Raw genomic sequence first — 16833 nt, forward strand, 5'->3', positions numbered from 1 at the left:
AAACTAAATTGGATGAGTTGGGACAAATTATCGAAAAATAAAAATGATGGTGGCATGGGCTTCAGAAACTTCTGCGACTTTAATGTTGCAATGCTAGGTAAACAATTATGGAGGCTGCTTACGAACCCTCTGAGCTTAGTTTCCAGACTTTATAAAGCTAAATATTTTGCTAAGTCTGATATGTTTCAAGCTGAGCTAGGTCACAATCCAAGTTTTTTCTGGAGAAGTTTATTGGAAGCGGAAAAGCTGCTTACTGATGGAGTCAAATGGCGAGTTGGTAATGGAAAACAAGTACAAATTCTTGGACAGCCTTGGCTAGTAACAGAAGAGAACCCTTTCATTACTTCAAGCCCTGAGCCTCTGCAGAATCAGGTGGTTGCCTCTCTTATGTGTATTGATAAAAATGAATGGGATATCGAGGTCCTGTCAAACGTGCTCAATGAAAGAGACCAAGCTTGTGTTCTAGCTGTCCCAATCTCTAACTCGAACCAGGAAGATAGATTATATTGGAGTTTCGAAAGCTCACGCATCTACTCAGTAATATCCGCATATAGACTCCTCCAACTCCAAAAGAGATTTGGGAATGTCGACGAGACTGACAAAGTGTGGCAAATTCTATGGAATATTAGACCTCCGCCAAAAGCTCTAAATCTGGTCTGGAGAGCTTTGTCAGAATGTTTACCAACTCTTACTCAACTTCGCGTGAAACATGTGTCAGTCCAGGTGACATGTCCAGTCTGTCAAGTTGAAGCTAAGTCTATTATGCATTGTTTAGTTTCTTGTCATTATGCTAGACAATGTTGGTCTGTTCTACTGCCAGGCATTCGGTTTCAAGAGGACGACAACTTCAAATCATGGCTGGCGTTCATCTTTAATACAGTAGATGGTAGTAAGCTCGGAGAAGTCATAACCCTATGTTGGTCTATGTGGCGGACAAGGAATGATCTGGTCTGAAATCAAAAAAACTACGAAGATTAACATAACGATTGCAGCAGCAAGGGAGTATCTTGCACAATGAAAAGTAACCCAATACAGGTCCTTTACTACTCCTCTCCAACCACTTTTTGAAGGAGATGGAGCTACCGTATGGGTTAAGCCCCAGCCAAACAAAGTCAAAATATCAGTTGATGCAGCTATATTTGAAGATCGAGATGGTGTTGGTTATGGTTTATTGGCCAGAGATTCTAGTGGAGAGTTTATAGAAACTACAACAAAGTTTCAACAGAGCCTGGTTTCTCCTGTTGTAGCTGAAGCAATGGCGTTTAAGGAGGCCTTGAGTTGTATGGACAATCGAGGTTGGCACGACGCTGATGTGGAATCAGATTGTCTGATTGTGGTGCAGGCAATCACAAGCAAAATTCCTATGAGATCACACTTTGGTGCGATCATTGAAGAATGTCGGTGTGTCCTTCAACGTTTAAACAAAATTAGCTTGTTTTTTGTCAAACGATCTGGCTAATATGATTGCTCATCAGTTGGCAAGAGAGTCGTATTATTTGTCAGGTCGTAGTTTCGATAGTAGGTCTATTCCTAGTTCAATTCACGATTGTATTATGCTTGATTTGAGTTATTAATATATCAGTTTTTCGTCAAAAAAAAATAATATAATATTATAGATTTTAGTTGAATCCGGTCGCATAAATACCGTCGATTAAACATCTCATCTCGTTTATGACGACATTTAACATTACTTGTAAAATGTTCCCAACATTTCCCTCCCCATTTCGTGGGGATGTCAGATCAGATGTTTTAACCCGCTGGTAAGCATGTTATTTTTATCAGATATTATCACAATATCAGGTTCCGGTCATGGCCTAATACACAAGATTATTTTCAACCAATTCTAAAACATCCTCTCGTCTTTCTCGTCATATAACAAGAAATACCCTTGTTCGTTTTTATCTCGTATCTAACTGTCGGTTACCTGGTCAGATAATATATAATATAAATCAATAAAAAATCATACACGATAATATTCACACTACAAGAAGAGCTATATAAGTACGTTTTCATGTTTTAACTCTATAAGAAAAACAATTATACATTATCTATTTATCTTCAGCAGTAAAATCAGGTTCTGATGGCTTCTGGAGCATTATTGCAGGCATTCTATCTGGGATCCTTGCTTTCTTTGTACTATTGCGCCGCAAAGCACGAAGTGCATTAGCAGCAAATCGTGATGCATAGATGGTAGCACCTAAACTTGGTGAGCTTCCATCACCTCGGGCCAATGCATTTTGTAACCGATCTTCCTCTTCACGTAGAGATTCTTCCAGCTTCTTCCTACGATACCTTCGCCATGCAGCCTGTATAAAGCAAGCAGCCCAAGTCCTCCACTGTTGTGAGTAGAACCTAAATGTATGACGGAGTTGCTTGCTATGGAGCCTCCGAAATTGAGATGCAACAAACTTCAAATCATCAGCCATAAGTGCAAATGCTTCGACTTCTGAAAGAGCTTGTACAGTTCTAGTTGAAATTGGCAGGTTAGAAGAGCAATGGGGATCCAGAGCCCATGTGAGTAGCTCCTCTCCACAGAAATCGCCAGCTTTTAAATAATCTGAGTTAAAAAAGCCTGTGCGACCTCCATTTGTGGTTACAGTCAACAGCTTCCCTCGCATTACAAACAACATTTCATCAACTGGGTCTCCCTCTCGCACAATATAGCTGTCCTCTGTATAGAGCACTGGCTTAAGACGGTCACACAGAGCATCCAACAGTTGTTCATCCATTTTCTCAAACATTGGCACCTTGAGAAGGGAAGAAAAAAGAAAAAGAAAAATACTGAATATTAACATGTGGATACAAACACAAGATGCTTACGATGCAATTGAGAGGCGTTTGAGTTTAAAATCAAGCACCGTAATAACTTACTCATGCAAAAAAAGTATCTAAATAAAGAAATATCCTACAACAATGATTAATTAGGTAGCGTAAACATGGAATTGATAGGGCTGTTTGATCAACTCTCCATAGAGGATGAAGATAATTTAGACCAACAAAGAAGGTACTAGAGGCAGAAAAGATGAATGTCAGATGGGAAACCAGGGAGATCTTTAGACACCTGCCTAGACTTTGTTAGGACTTTGGGTAAATAACAAATTCACAGTCAAAATAATATAGGTTTAATGTTCACTTTTAGAGTTTTAGTGCATTATTTCATCATGTGTTACATTAATTTTAATTATTAAAAAAAATGGTTCTAAGGTCCGATCTAATAATCCGAAACATGATGGATCTGATATGGATTATGCTGTCAAAAATCCAAAAACAATTCGATTTGAAACCAAACCAATCAAATTCAATGGACATTTAGTAGAATTGAATCCAAACCCGACCCATTGATAAGCCTATACCTGAGAGTGAAGTGCACGCTAGTCAAAAATCAAAACTGAAAGCACTAGCCCGCGGCTCACCTTGGCCAGTATTTCATGTTGCTAGATACCTAACCTTGGCACTGTCATAGTTGTCACTTTGCTATAAACTGTAAGTATGAAACTTAATTTTCTTACAACCTACAAGTATGCTACACAATACGAAGAAAGCCACAAATTCAATCTATCGATCTACAGACTTTAATTGGTCAAACTTTAATTAATTACTAATATTTCACCACAATATCAGATTCAAAAAATTAGTACAGGTGCATCACCTTGTGGATAAATTAGGTTTTTTAAGTATCCAGCCTTGTATAATTAAAACCTTCACAGTTAATTTTGTACATATTGCAGATAGAACAAGTAAATAGCACAAAAAAATGGAAAGAACAAAGGAGACATCAATATTCTGGAGTATAATAAAGCAAATACTATATAGAAGTTGTTTGCTTACTCACCCTAGTAAGCAATGCCAAACACAGATGACGTTTGATATCCCTTCTAAGGTCCTTGGGAAGGTTATGGATCAGATTCTCTTCATCAACACCTCTAGTTTCTTGCCATTTATACTGCTCATATCGCCTTATTCGCTCTCTCAGATTCTCAGGGAGTAAACGGTGGGACATCCACTGTTCTGCATCTCGCCTTTTCACTCTCATCTCCTCCAATCTTACCGTTGTTGATTGCAGGTAAGTCTATCATAAACAGATATATGTTTTTTAATAAATCAATATTACAGAAAAGATAGCATTCTGAAGTTCTGACACTCAACTTGATTTCGAAAACACCACAGTATTGTTGGAAGAGCAAGGGAGTATAAGAATTAAGAATGTAATATATACATATACAGCAGGGAAAGAGATTCAGCAGCAAATCAATCTCAAATTCAACTCGACAAAAAGGTGTGGGTCTGTTTGTCTTGTAGTACCTCTCTTAATGTATGCAATGTATTTACAATGATCAGCTCCGTATGAAGTAAAATATACTTTATCATTAGAAAACTCTCGGAAATGTCTGCACGGCCTCGTATTTTTGTGAATATACCTCAGCAGACAAAAAATTATGCTTGGGTACTTTCTGTTAATTCTTATATATAACGGAAAGGGCTATAACTCTTCTAAAAATATCAGGATAATGTTGCACAAGTTGATGAGAAAATATGATCGACTGTTGCCTGTATATGATTTTAACAAGCACCAATCACGAGTAATGAGGATTGAGGTTGAGTATTAAAATTAGTCAGACTAATCATTACGCAGTAGGGTCTACCCATATATAGATATGTATTCAACATGTCAGTAGCTACATCTCTATGACTCTATCAATCTAAAAAGTACAATATTATAATACTCAACACTCATGTACAAATCGTAAGAGTAAGTAATACATAGAGCCATACCAGCAAACTGTAAGAATAAGTAATACATAGAGCCATACCTGCATATTTCCTATGAGAAAGGAAAAAAGAACCAATCCAGAGATGGAAACAGAAACTGCAAAACATATCTCCCAGACATAGGTGCTAGTTTCAAGGTCTTGGCCCAAGGCACTGCATATTGAGAAGGATGATATATCACATAATATTTTTAACCAGTGGTCTGAGTCTGACAATGATAATGACATAATTAATATATTTATTAATATTTTGGTTCTAAGAATATCATCACAAAAGTGAGCTCATAAATTAAATTGTGGAAAATAGATTTTTCATTACAAAGTATAATCTTGGTAGGAAAATTATACAAACAACACTTACCATAAATTACGTGCAAAAGTCGATATCGATAAGTATGTGAACAAGTTACCACTTAAATCGCAATGTAGACGAGGGATTGTAAAAAAGACAAGGAAGTTGATACCAAGTAGTAAATATAGCCAATTTTACACTCTAAAATTATAAAGCCTATAATTAATAAGAAATTTAAGGAGAACTTTTTATCTTCGAAGAAGAATATCCCAAAACTTCCCTTTTTCTCCATCAAGGGTTCAATTATTAAACAATACATTGCTTTGGCAAATCAAAATTTGGCATATACATAAGATTGCTACAAAATAGAGGTGTGGGTTCAAGTATTAACTTTTCATTATAAAAAATTACATAAATGTAATTAATATATCAAAACAATATAAATAAATAATTTGATTGATAAGATAGACATTTATATAGACAGATTGTTATAAGAAAAAAAACTGCACATCAAATTGCATTACAGTAAAATCCCAATAAAACCCCTCTACATTGATCATCTATCATCTTCTGAAAAGTTCCAGTCCCAAGTCAGGACCACTATATAAAATTTAATAACCCCTTCAACACAATTTAAAAAAAATGGAAAATTGTAGTGTTAAATCCCAGTCTCAACTTCCTGACAAAAAAAAAATCCCAGTCTCAACTTTCACATAAAGTCACATTTTCAATTATATGCATGCATCTATATACTTAACGAATTTAAAAAAAATAGTTTATGATACTGAATTATGTGAGGCTTTCTTGTCTAATGACTTCTACATCAGCTATCATCATCTCAACCGTCTCCAATTCAATGTTGTAATTGTGTCATGTGCTCGTGTTTCATTTTTGGAAAATGTTCACATATGTCTTATCAAATTTAAAAGTATTAATTTGGGCTGAAAAGTGTTAACGTACATCAAAATTGGTATATTATTTAAAATCCAATAAACTATTTACATTGTATGTATTAGTGGCTAAACTATTTCAAAGAAAAAATATACAAACCTCTTTCAAGTGATAATTTTCCTCAGTCCTAAGGATATCACACTGTAGTGACCTTACTAAATATTTAATAAATATTAAATATATTTCTTTATAATATTTCTTAACTATAATAATATTAATGATATGTCGTTATTCACAACACCACTACACCTAAGGTCCCACCTTGTTATTGACTAAATTAATTGTGATACTAAGAACACAGCAGCTATAAAATATCAGGGCATACACTAATTATTTATATTACTACACATTTATCATGTTCTTACCTCAAGTTCCGCAAACCCCACCACAGACAATAGAAAATTTTCTTTGGAAAATCCATGGAATTCACTACACCAGAATCAAGAGCATCAAGGAATATTCCAAAATCAAAGAGTGTTGTATTTGGTGACTTTATTGGGCATGCTTCACTCAGATCAGTCTTATATTTCCCAATATTGTCACAGAAAAAGGTTGAGTGAATGCAATCGGACACGTCATGACAAGCATTTCGCCAACATGTCGTTTCACGTTCTATTGAGAACAAGTACCAAAAAGCTCCAAGGACCTAAGGATAGCAAAACTTTGGCTCTTAGAGAATAAAAAAAATGCCAGTAGTAATCAAAATACACTAAAACTCATCAGATATTGTCAGTTTCTACAGAAGAGATCAATCATATTTTAACCCAATTGACAAAAAAGTAGGTATTAAAAACTAAAACGATTGAAATTTTCCATCATAAGAAAATAAAACTGAAATATATCAGAACTACTTACATGACTGGCAAGCATGTAAAGAAAGAGGTTGACTGCAGCTCCAGCCCATGCAGTTTGAGTAAGTATGCCAGAAGTTCTTGTGACTTCTTTATAGAGTGGATAGACTCGAAGAAACCTTGGTATGTATTGGAATAGAACAACAAACTTTAACAAGTTCTTTGTATTGAGAGATTTTGAGCCACGTAATTCAGGAATTATGATCAAAATTACAACCTGTTAAAAATCACAACAAATCAGAGGACCACTAGTCATTGACTTTGTAAACATTAGGACAACAAAAATTCAGAACTACTTGGAAATCAGAAAACAAATGCAGCGACGTGATTATTATTAACGCGCCTGAATACGAGTAACAGTGACAAATGACAATAATAATAATGTTCCAGAGATCAAGCAAAGCAATATCTATACAATCTATACTTACTATACTGTAATTAGTAAATTAGGTGATAACTTGTAATTTGGTTAACACCTCATTTATTTGTCATCCCTTTCAATCGGACAATCACAACCGTTAAATCTTTCAAATCAAACTGATGAGAATTATCATATTTATACTAAAACTTATTTAGAGAAAGGTCTAAAGTTCAAATACCGCCAACAACATATTAAAACTGACATCTATAATATTAGTTTAAAAAATATAATAAAGGTAAAATCTCATCAACCACGCATTATTTTATACTAGTTTAGAACACGTGCGATGCACGGATTGTTTTAAATATTATATAATACTTTTTTAAAAAGAAATTGAATTGAAAATTTCAAATTATGATATTTGTTCATATATCTTATTATTTTATTTTACATCGAATCAAAGTAAACATTATTTTGTTTGAGTTGGTCTAGTTTTGCTTTTTCTTCAATTAATTGTATAATACTTTTTTGGTATAGACGGATGCATATCTTATATTACTTTGATTTAGTACGACGCTATCATACAAACTAACGAATACTCTCTAATTTCGTTTTAATAAAATATTATGGATAAAATAGATATAGAAGAAACCCCGTAATAGTATAAGTACGTTATATCAATCAAATCCAAGTAATTATATATATTTAGGTTGTTTCTAATTTTATTTTAATCCAGTGTGAAATATTGTTTTGTTTTAATCCGATTAAAAATATTATTTTATTTTAGCCCGAATGATTAGTATATATTATTTAGTTTTAGGTTTTAGCCCGATTTCATTATATCGACCAATGAATTACCTTTCAATTATAAGGTAATCGAGAAAATAACGTGTTTTAATTGAAAAACAATTGGTTTATATATTAATTAGAATTTAAAATAAAATTAAAATAATAGGTACCAAAAATAATGAAGGGCGGGAAATTAATTAAAATAACATGAATAATTAAATAAGAGTAACTAAATAATTTCAGCAAGTATCCAAACTCTTTCAATGTTAGTTTGTAAAGAACACCTTAATAGATCAATGAACTTGGAGAATTTGATTTGATTAGTAGTCGGTCGGTACTTGCTGAAATTACAAAATTACCCTTGCTAGGTAATTATAATTATATTAATCAAATCAAATTCGTATCTAAATAGACTACTATTAAACGAATTCTATGTCGGAATAAAATTCTACTTCTTCACCAAACCTATACGGATAATTGATTTTGTACAGAATCTCTTCACCTCCTCAGGACAGTGTCCATCCATGCAATATCTTAAAATAAAGAACACCTTAATAGATCAATGAACTTGGAGAATTTGATAGTGAACTTGGAGAATTCAATGAACTTGTAATTGATGTAGGAAGCAACCTTGATTTTAAGATATTGCATGGATGGACACTGTCCTGAGGAGGTGAAGAGATTCTGTACAAAATCAATTATCCGTATAGGTTTGGTGAAGAAGTAGAATTTTATTCCGACATAGAATTCGTTTAATAGTAGTCTATTTAGATACGAATTTGATTTGATTAATATAATTATAATTACCTAGCAAGGGTAATTTTGTAATTTCAGCAAGTACCGACCGACTACTAACTTTTAATGTTTCGTCTATTATAATATAGTATAGATTATTTTATTTTATTTATCTATATTATACATTATATTCTACATATAATTAGCAAAACTAAAAATTAAAATAAAATATTAAAATTTTGATAATAAAGTACAAATTTAAAGAATATATATAACACAAAACAATAAGATATAAAAAAGAAGCCCATGCATAACACGGGATTTAAACTAGTATATATACTAGTATATATATATATAGTCCACCAAAGTTGAAGTGCGTTTGTTTGCTACCAAGTTTATTAGGAGGAAAACAAGCATTACGCTTATTCTTTTCAATATAAGTAGTATACTTTAATAGAATTTATATTCCTGGAAGAACCAACCCTTCCTGGCCCTACTAAACTGCAATGGACAAATTACACACAGAAAGTGTATGGATGTACAGTATATACTTACCTGTGGCAGAGGAAGGACTGCAAGAATATCAATCAGGAAATATGAAGACAAATATCGCTTTGCTATTACCCAACCATCTTCAACCAAAACACCTCTTCCAAATACTCGAGAATAGGGAGCAATGAAACCAGTACGAAACTGGAAGATTATATGGATTATGTAAAAAATATCAGTAAACGAGCGCAACACACTAGCAGTTTTCTCCAATTTCTTGTCTAGCACTAAACATTTCCTGTCATCATCAATCACCGGAATGTAAAAGAACAAAGGATCCAATGAGACAGCAAGCATGCATGACAATACAAATATCTTATTCCATTTCTGCAGGAAGGATCCTTGTGGATCTAGAATTTTCTTGCTCGACCCCAAGCCTTTTGCTAGAATGCTGCTGAAAGAACGAGATCTTAATGATCTTCGGAAATTTCTGATCCCCTCAGAACTTTTCTCATAGCCTCTCTTGAACTTATCTGAAATTTTTGATTTCAAATTCCCCAAGAAAAATCCTTCTCTTGCAAAATCTTGACCTTCAGAACTTTTCTCCGATCTCCAATCCTGAAATCTAAGTATAGAACAAATAATCAGATATACAAATTAAACAAATAATTCACTTCATGTCAAATGTAATTGTAGCAAAACAATCAAATTCAAAATATATGTGACTAAAACATCAGCAGGTGATCTTAAAGGTTACTACGAGCAAGTATTATATTTATTAAGTGTCACTGTTCTTAAACTTTTACTTTCATTATAAGAAAGTACTTAATGGGTGAATGTGGTTAGAATAAGTCTGAACCAAGAATTTGTTTGGTACTTTAGCTTAATCTATATTTTGTAATTGACTTGTTCACGGACGTTAAGATTGTCCAAATTTTTGTCAATCTACTTCTATATGTCTAGATAAATTGCATTATTTTGCCTATACACAGTTGAAAATTACTTCCTTCAACCAATATATTTACTTTGTTCTGCAAAAAAGTTCACTAAAAGATTTTCAACATGAAATTTCCTGTGTCAACTCTGAGAGATGTTAATATATTATTTCAATTCGTGAAGGTAAATATTAGATCCGGGTTGAACAAAGACAGCAGGTATAGCCGTACAAGTTACAAATTAAAACCTTTTAGGCTTTACAAAATTCTTCATGTGTTATAAATTAAAACTAATAAAATTATCCTCCAAATCCATTTTACTTGGGTTAATGGGATGCAGTCCGACGCAAAGTGTCGTAGTTTCAAAGAGATTGAACAAGAGTATGCAGCTACATAGCAAATGAATTTGTAATGATCATGCCATACAAAAAAGATAAATGTGGTACTATTACAACTAAATATATGGGCTATAAAGGCATGAAAACAAGTCATGTACAGTGGTACCAGCTGCTGACCTGCAGTTCTACAAGTTACAAAGCCAAATCAAAAGTATTACTAGAATTAAGATGTGAAACAACTTACTGTACAAATTTCTCCTTCTTGTAATTCATAAGTATGCTTTATGGGTAATGCACTTTCTAGAAACAAACTCTGGCTTTCAATTAAAGCAAAAATGTTATTTGTATGGGGAGCTGCTTCACGTAGAAACACAGAGCATTGAACATCCACTCCTGAGATCCGAAAAAGAAAAACACATGATCAGTAAGTTACATAATAACAACAGCATACATTGACAAAAATTTAGGGCTTCAGAAAAAACAGGTCAAGCCCCGTTTGTCTTTTTGAACTTATTACTTAACATTCGGATTCTACTTAGCAAATAAGAGAGCCAATTCTATGTAATGGACAGATTTATATTTGAACTTGAGCTATTAGCAAACATTTCAAACTGAGCTGAGCGGGTGCTATTACTTGAATGCACATGACAAAAGTTGGTTTCAGTTCATTATAATATCACATACAAAAACTATCATCAAACTTGAACTAGTTTTCTTAACAAATCAAAATGAGTTTGGCTGGTAGTGTTCCAGCTCAAGCTTTTTAGGTGGTTAGCAAACAACTCATTTGAGTTATAGTCGTAATCGATATTATTTCTTCGAATACTGAGGTATTACCACAAAAGGAATGTAATTTTGAATTTTTGAAGTCGTACTTGAAAAATAGAAACCAAAAATTCATATGAACTGGTTACTTCATAAAATCATACAACTTTTGCAATATATAATAAAAAAACGCCACTAATTAAGAAGAAGAAACGTAACAATATTCCATATTCTAACACTGCACAAATCACAAGTTGGAACTCTAGGTCTCTAGCAGCGGTAGAGTAACTTACAAAAAATTAGAACGAGAACTCATTTCAAGACAGGGCAACTAAAGTAATATACATTCAATTTATTTAAGCAGGCGCTAAAACAATATACAATTCATATCTAAAATCCAGCAACACAAAAGCATTGCACATCTAGAATTCCAATCACTTCAACATTCCAAATACTCCACTCGTGATCCGAGATTCTACTAACTCAATATCGATCCTCAAATAACTTCCGCTAACAAAAAACGCAATCGAGGAACTAAACGACAAAATCAAAGCAAGTAAAAAAACGAATAAAACTATGCAATCTGAATCAGAAATGCAAAAAAACAACACCACGGCATATACATACACACAGTTACACACACTAATTAAAACACAGATATACAAACACATAAATTAAATTTTGAAAATTACCAAATCGAGGAGTATCAAGCAACAAAGTAAACACAAAAGTGAAGCAAATAGATGTTGCTGACTGAGGAGATTGATTAGATACAGATAACTAAATTAATTTGACTTGAAATTGTTAGATACAGGAGAGAGAGGGAGAGAGAGAGAGATTATATGATCGAAGGAAAGTTCAAAGAAATTTCTAGGGCAGAGAATTTTGGTTTTGTTGTCTTTCGGTATTTTTAAATTTGTGTTTTAAAACATCGTTTACTGTTGTTGTATTTATAAACACGAAATACAACAGTACCAGCCATAGATTTACAAGGTTTTGCAAAATAACTGCAGGTTACCTGTATTTTAGTGCATTTTAGACACCATCTTAATCTCTCTTAAGTCTTAACCGCTTCTTGCGAGAGTACACACTCCAGTTTGCAAAGTTTTATTGGCTTTAAACTAATTTGCACTTTGCAATATCAAAATTTTGGTTAAATCTTTCAGTTTGATATTTTAATTTAAAACAGTTTGCACCCTAAAATTTAATTTAAAGACCGCGTCAATAAAAATTCAGTTAACATTTTCAAGTGAGATGTTAATATTATTATTAGAGGGCTATTTTTGATAGCGTATTTTTCAAAAAAATTATGTAAGCGTAAATTATTGTTTGCATCTCATATTTTATTTTTAATCTCATTTTATGTCTATAATTTTATACTGTAACATTATCAGTATAATTTTACAAATATGACTTATAACATTATCAGTATAAAAGTATCTACAACGACTGATAACGAACACTTTTGGTCCTTAATGACTTTACGAGGACATTTGATCACATCTTGATATAGTGGTCCTTGAATAGCTATATTATTAATGTTTATACATAGTATAATATTTTAATTTAAGATATTTGAATTATTAATATTTATGTTTTATTGATTATTTCCTTTATAATTTATTACTAATTTATAACCCGTGTGATACAAGAATTGATTTTAATAATTTTTAATAATATATATTTTATCTTAAAATATAAAATTAAAATTTATTCAATAGTTGGAAAATAAAATTGAAAACGTAATAATTTCTAATAATATATGTTTTATGATATTTTGAGATTTCAATGAAAATAAATAATATAATATGATATGTTGTTCACGGGACTCGAACCCTGAACTTGTAGAAATCGTTAAAATAAAGAACATAAAAGATTAAATATAATACGTTGTTGACGGGTTTCAAACCCTGAACTCATGCGAACAATTTAAATATTAATATAATATTATTTTATTATTGCATCAAGCGGTTGCCATCCATCTAAATTTAGATCTAGCAATTGTAATTTGTCGTACCAAACAACTGTACCGAACAACCGATGAATAACCAAACAGAGAATGTCTGCTTATAATAATATAGAATAGATGTCTTAATTTACTGCGATATAAATGTTAGATTAATAAGTGTCCTTTAAATATGATATGAATTTTATATTTCTTTAGGTACATGACTTATAAATGAGATTGTTAGAATATTATCAATATCCTTAAAGGTCCATAGTCCAGAATTATTATACAGGGACAATAATAATACATTAAGACTAGTGTATTTATTGACCGATGTCTCATTAATCATAGGTATAATGATACTAAAGTCAAAAATACGGGCAGATGTAAATGTACATGGTGCTGAATATACTCAATGTGAGATTATACATGTCTGTTGTGTTATGAGTAATTCTCACTGTGATAATGATGTAATGTTCCATATACTTGAAATCATTATATTTTTATACGAGAATAAATGTACTTTGATTACATTGGAAGTTATATTTATCCGGATAATAATAAAAGTATGTTTCAAGTAGTGGTGTACAGACGAACCGCTCAACCTCATCCAACCGCTCACAACCGAACTGTATTTTGCGTATAATCACGGAACGCAGGTTGGTTGTGGATTTAAATTTTAAAAACCGCTCATTCACGGTTTGGATGCAGTTTTAAATTTTTGAAAATCGCAAAATCACAACCGGAACTCGCAACATATATTTATAATAAAATATATTTCCAAAAATGTAGTTGATATCATATATATTAATTAATATACACATTAATTAACTAATCTTAGGTTAATGTTAAGACTTCATTCATAAGATTCACAATCATTATAAGATATATAACTAAACAAATGGAAAATGTAATCAACATTTAATTTTTTTTATCTTTTTCATTTTTTATTTCTCTCGCCTCCATATTTTTGTATGTTTTTAATATTCTTGCTCCAGACGGAGCATTAGTTTGTATTTTATTTTTAAATGTAAATTTATCACGTAACTTAAACTTGAATTTATTAATATTCCGAATTTATTATTTTGCAAATTATTAATTATTTTAAAATAAGTGATTGAACGCAAATTCGCAACCGCAATTGACGCGATTAACCGCAACTGCATTTGCGGTTGCAGATGACAATTTTTTAAAACCGCGTTTCGCGGTTTGGTTCGACTTTTACCCCAAAACCGATCCGATCTGAACCGTGTACACCCCTAGTTTCAGGTATATTATTAATCGTATGAGAATTATGAATGATTTATAAATGATTTAACTATCCTAATATTATGAGTTATATTATTGGATTCTTGTGTGAGTTAGACGTTAAAATGTGTGGTAGCGCTCAAATATTGATTTGATGTGATAGTCTACTCATTGCTCACAAAAACATGGATTAAACTATTATGATGATGACACGTTACATACATCTAGTTTAATATAGAATATGTAGTTAAATGGATTATATTACATTGTACATTATTCACGAAAGGTTTACTCGACCACCGATTTAATTATTATTATTTAGATAGTAATGATGTATTATTAGATATCGCTCGTTGTTTGCGATTTTAAATTAGATTTAAAATTCGATGTCGACGTAATGATAACCTATAGGGTCCCACATAAAGAATGTTTAAAGGATTATTGGATTAAAATTAAAGTAATTTGAATTATTTATAATATTAATTAAATATGACTTAATTAATTAAATAAATAATGATATTAGAATTTACCAATATCAATCATGAAATTCAGTTGTTAAATAATTAAACAATTAAGCACGCAAAACAAAATACTCCTTTACCTTATTCGTTTTTCCCTTTCTAAATTCATTTCGTTTTTCAAAATCACATCCCATCTTTTCGGTATGAACCAAACGCCCCCAGTTATTCATGTAGATTTGTTTTTGTAATGAAATATTCCCTCTAATTTTCTTAGAAGAAGAATAAATTTGACCGGCACATTTAAAAATAATAATATATAATATAAAAAGAAGGAACACAGAGGAATATAGTTAATTATCAAATATGTCACTTACTGTATTTAAATATATCAAGTGAGTCGTTGATTATAAAACTGACTCGAATGAATCACTCATTTAAAAATTTGTATTAAAAATATCATTTTATCGTTAGCCGAAATTATTAAAAGTATTATATATTGAATATTCACACATTTTTTATGAATGCTATTACATCTAAATAAAATGTTTCGAAGTTTACTATTTTTGATAATATTGTTAGATTTTTAAAATTTTATCAACTATTTATTTTAATTTTTTTTGATTGTTTTATTTGATTTAAATAAAAATAGATAGTAGATAATTTTTTTAAAATCTAAAAATATTATATAAAATACTAGAACTCAAAATTTTTCATTTGAATATATTATTATTCATAAAAATATGCGAAACTTAATATATACTGCCTCCGTCCCAGCCATTTGTTATCAAATGGGCTGGGCACGGAGACCAATACATTGATTAAACAATGTTGATATAACATTCAAGTGGAAATATTGAAAAGATATAAGTAGAGAGATTAGCAATTTGGGGGGAAACAAAACTACAGGCCCCGCCTAAATCAGTTTCATCAGTACAACTCCTTCATATTACAGTTGCTAACATCCATACACATGCTATTTACAAAAGTACTAGTCTACATGTGCACTTTATACAATTTCAGCAAAAATTCAGCAGCAGATTTGTCTTGTTTAAGAAGATGGCATCTTTTAACTCAACTTCCCATGTTCCTGCAAAGCACAGAAGGTTGAAAGTTTCAGAAAAAAATCAGATTGCCCATGACTTATCACTAAGCTTCAGCAACAACAAACTCAAAAGAGGAGTAATCAAGCAACTTGGAATTCATTATGGTGTTAGTAGAGTTACAATATCTAAAATATGGATAATTGTGCATAAAGCAATCAAAGATGGAGTGCTTCCTAATGTTGACAGAAAATACAAAGGTGGAAATAAAAAGTATGCTTTGGATTTAGAAAATGTACGACATATTCCTTTTCATCTTAAAACAAATATTAGGACATTGGCTTGTCAATTAAACGCAAGCAAATCTACCGTACATAGGCTTGTTCAAAAAGGTAAGATTAGATCACATTCGAATGCCTTAAAACCATTTTTAACTCCTTTAAATATGGAGGCAAGAGTTATGTTTGTATTGAACCATATCGAAAGTTTAACCCTCCACACAAATCCCACATATGTGAACATGTATCAAGAAGTTCACATAGATGAGAAATGATTTTATATGACAAGATAAAGCCAAAAATATTACCTACTCCCAAATGAACCCGAACCACATCGCACATGTAAATCAAAGAGATTTATAACTAAAATTATGTTCATGAGTGCAGTAGCTAGACCTCGATATGACAACGATGGGGTATGCGTATTTGATGGGAAAATAGGGATATTTCCTTTTACCTTTGAAGAATCGGCTTTGAGGTCAAGTAAGAATAGAGCTAAAGGTGTTATTGAACTTAAACCTATTGAAAGTATAAACAAGTCAATGATTAAACAATGTTTGATCAACAAAATCATCCCTGCTAT

At 31.8% G+C, this 16833-nt stretch overlaps 1 protein-coding gene across 1 annotated transcript; it reads right to left on the minus strand.

Annotated features, from left to right (window-relative positions):
- Window positions 1-1925: 1925 nt before the first annotated feature.
- On the minus strand, window positions 1926-12178 carry LOC141689890 (cyclic nucleotide-gated ion channel 1-like). Its single transcript, XM_074494395.1, has 8 exons — window positions 11968-12178; window positions 10755-10903; window positions 9304-9862; window positions 6868-7080; window positions 6378-6658; window positions 4812-4923; window positions 3833-4069; window positions 1926-2747 (listed from the first exon to the last, which is right to left on the minus strand). Exons 2-8 carry the CDS (start codon window positions 10781-10783, stop codon window positions 2049-2051), a joined length of 2130 nt encoding a protein of 709 aa, XP_074350496.1. The 5' UTR covers window positions 10784-10903; window positions 11968-12178; the 3' UTR covers window positions 1926-2048.
- Window positions 12179-16833: the final 4655 nt, after the last annotated feature.

Source organism: Apium graveolens, chromosome 10 (genome assembly GCF_009905375.1).
Source record: "Apium graveolens cultivar Ventura chromosome 10, ASM990537v1, whole genome shotgun sequence".
Lineage (NCBI taxonomy): Eukaryota > Viridiplantae > Streptophyta > Magnoliopsida > Apiales > Apiaceae > Apium > Apium graveolens.

Coding starts and splice junctions, on each gene's coding strand:
- LOC141689890 (XM_074494395.1), bottom strand. CDS start 10,783: ATGAATTACAAGAAGGAGAAATTTGTACA. Junction 9,863..10,754: donor AAGAAGGAGAAATTTGTACA/GTAAGTTGTTTC, acceptor TTCTATACTTAG/ATTTCAGGATTGGAGATCGG. Junction 2,748..3,832: donor GTTTGGCATTGCTTACTAGG/GTGAGTAAGCAA, acceptor TCCCTTCTCAAG/GTGCCAATGTTTGAGAAAAT.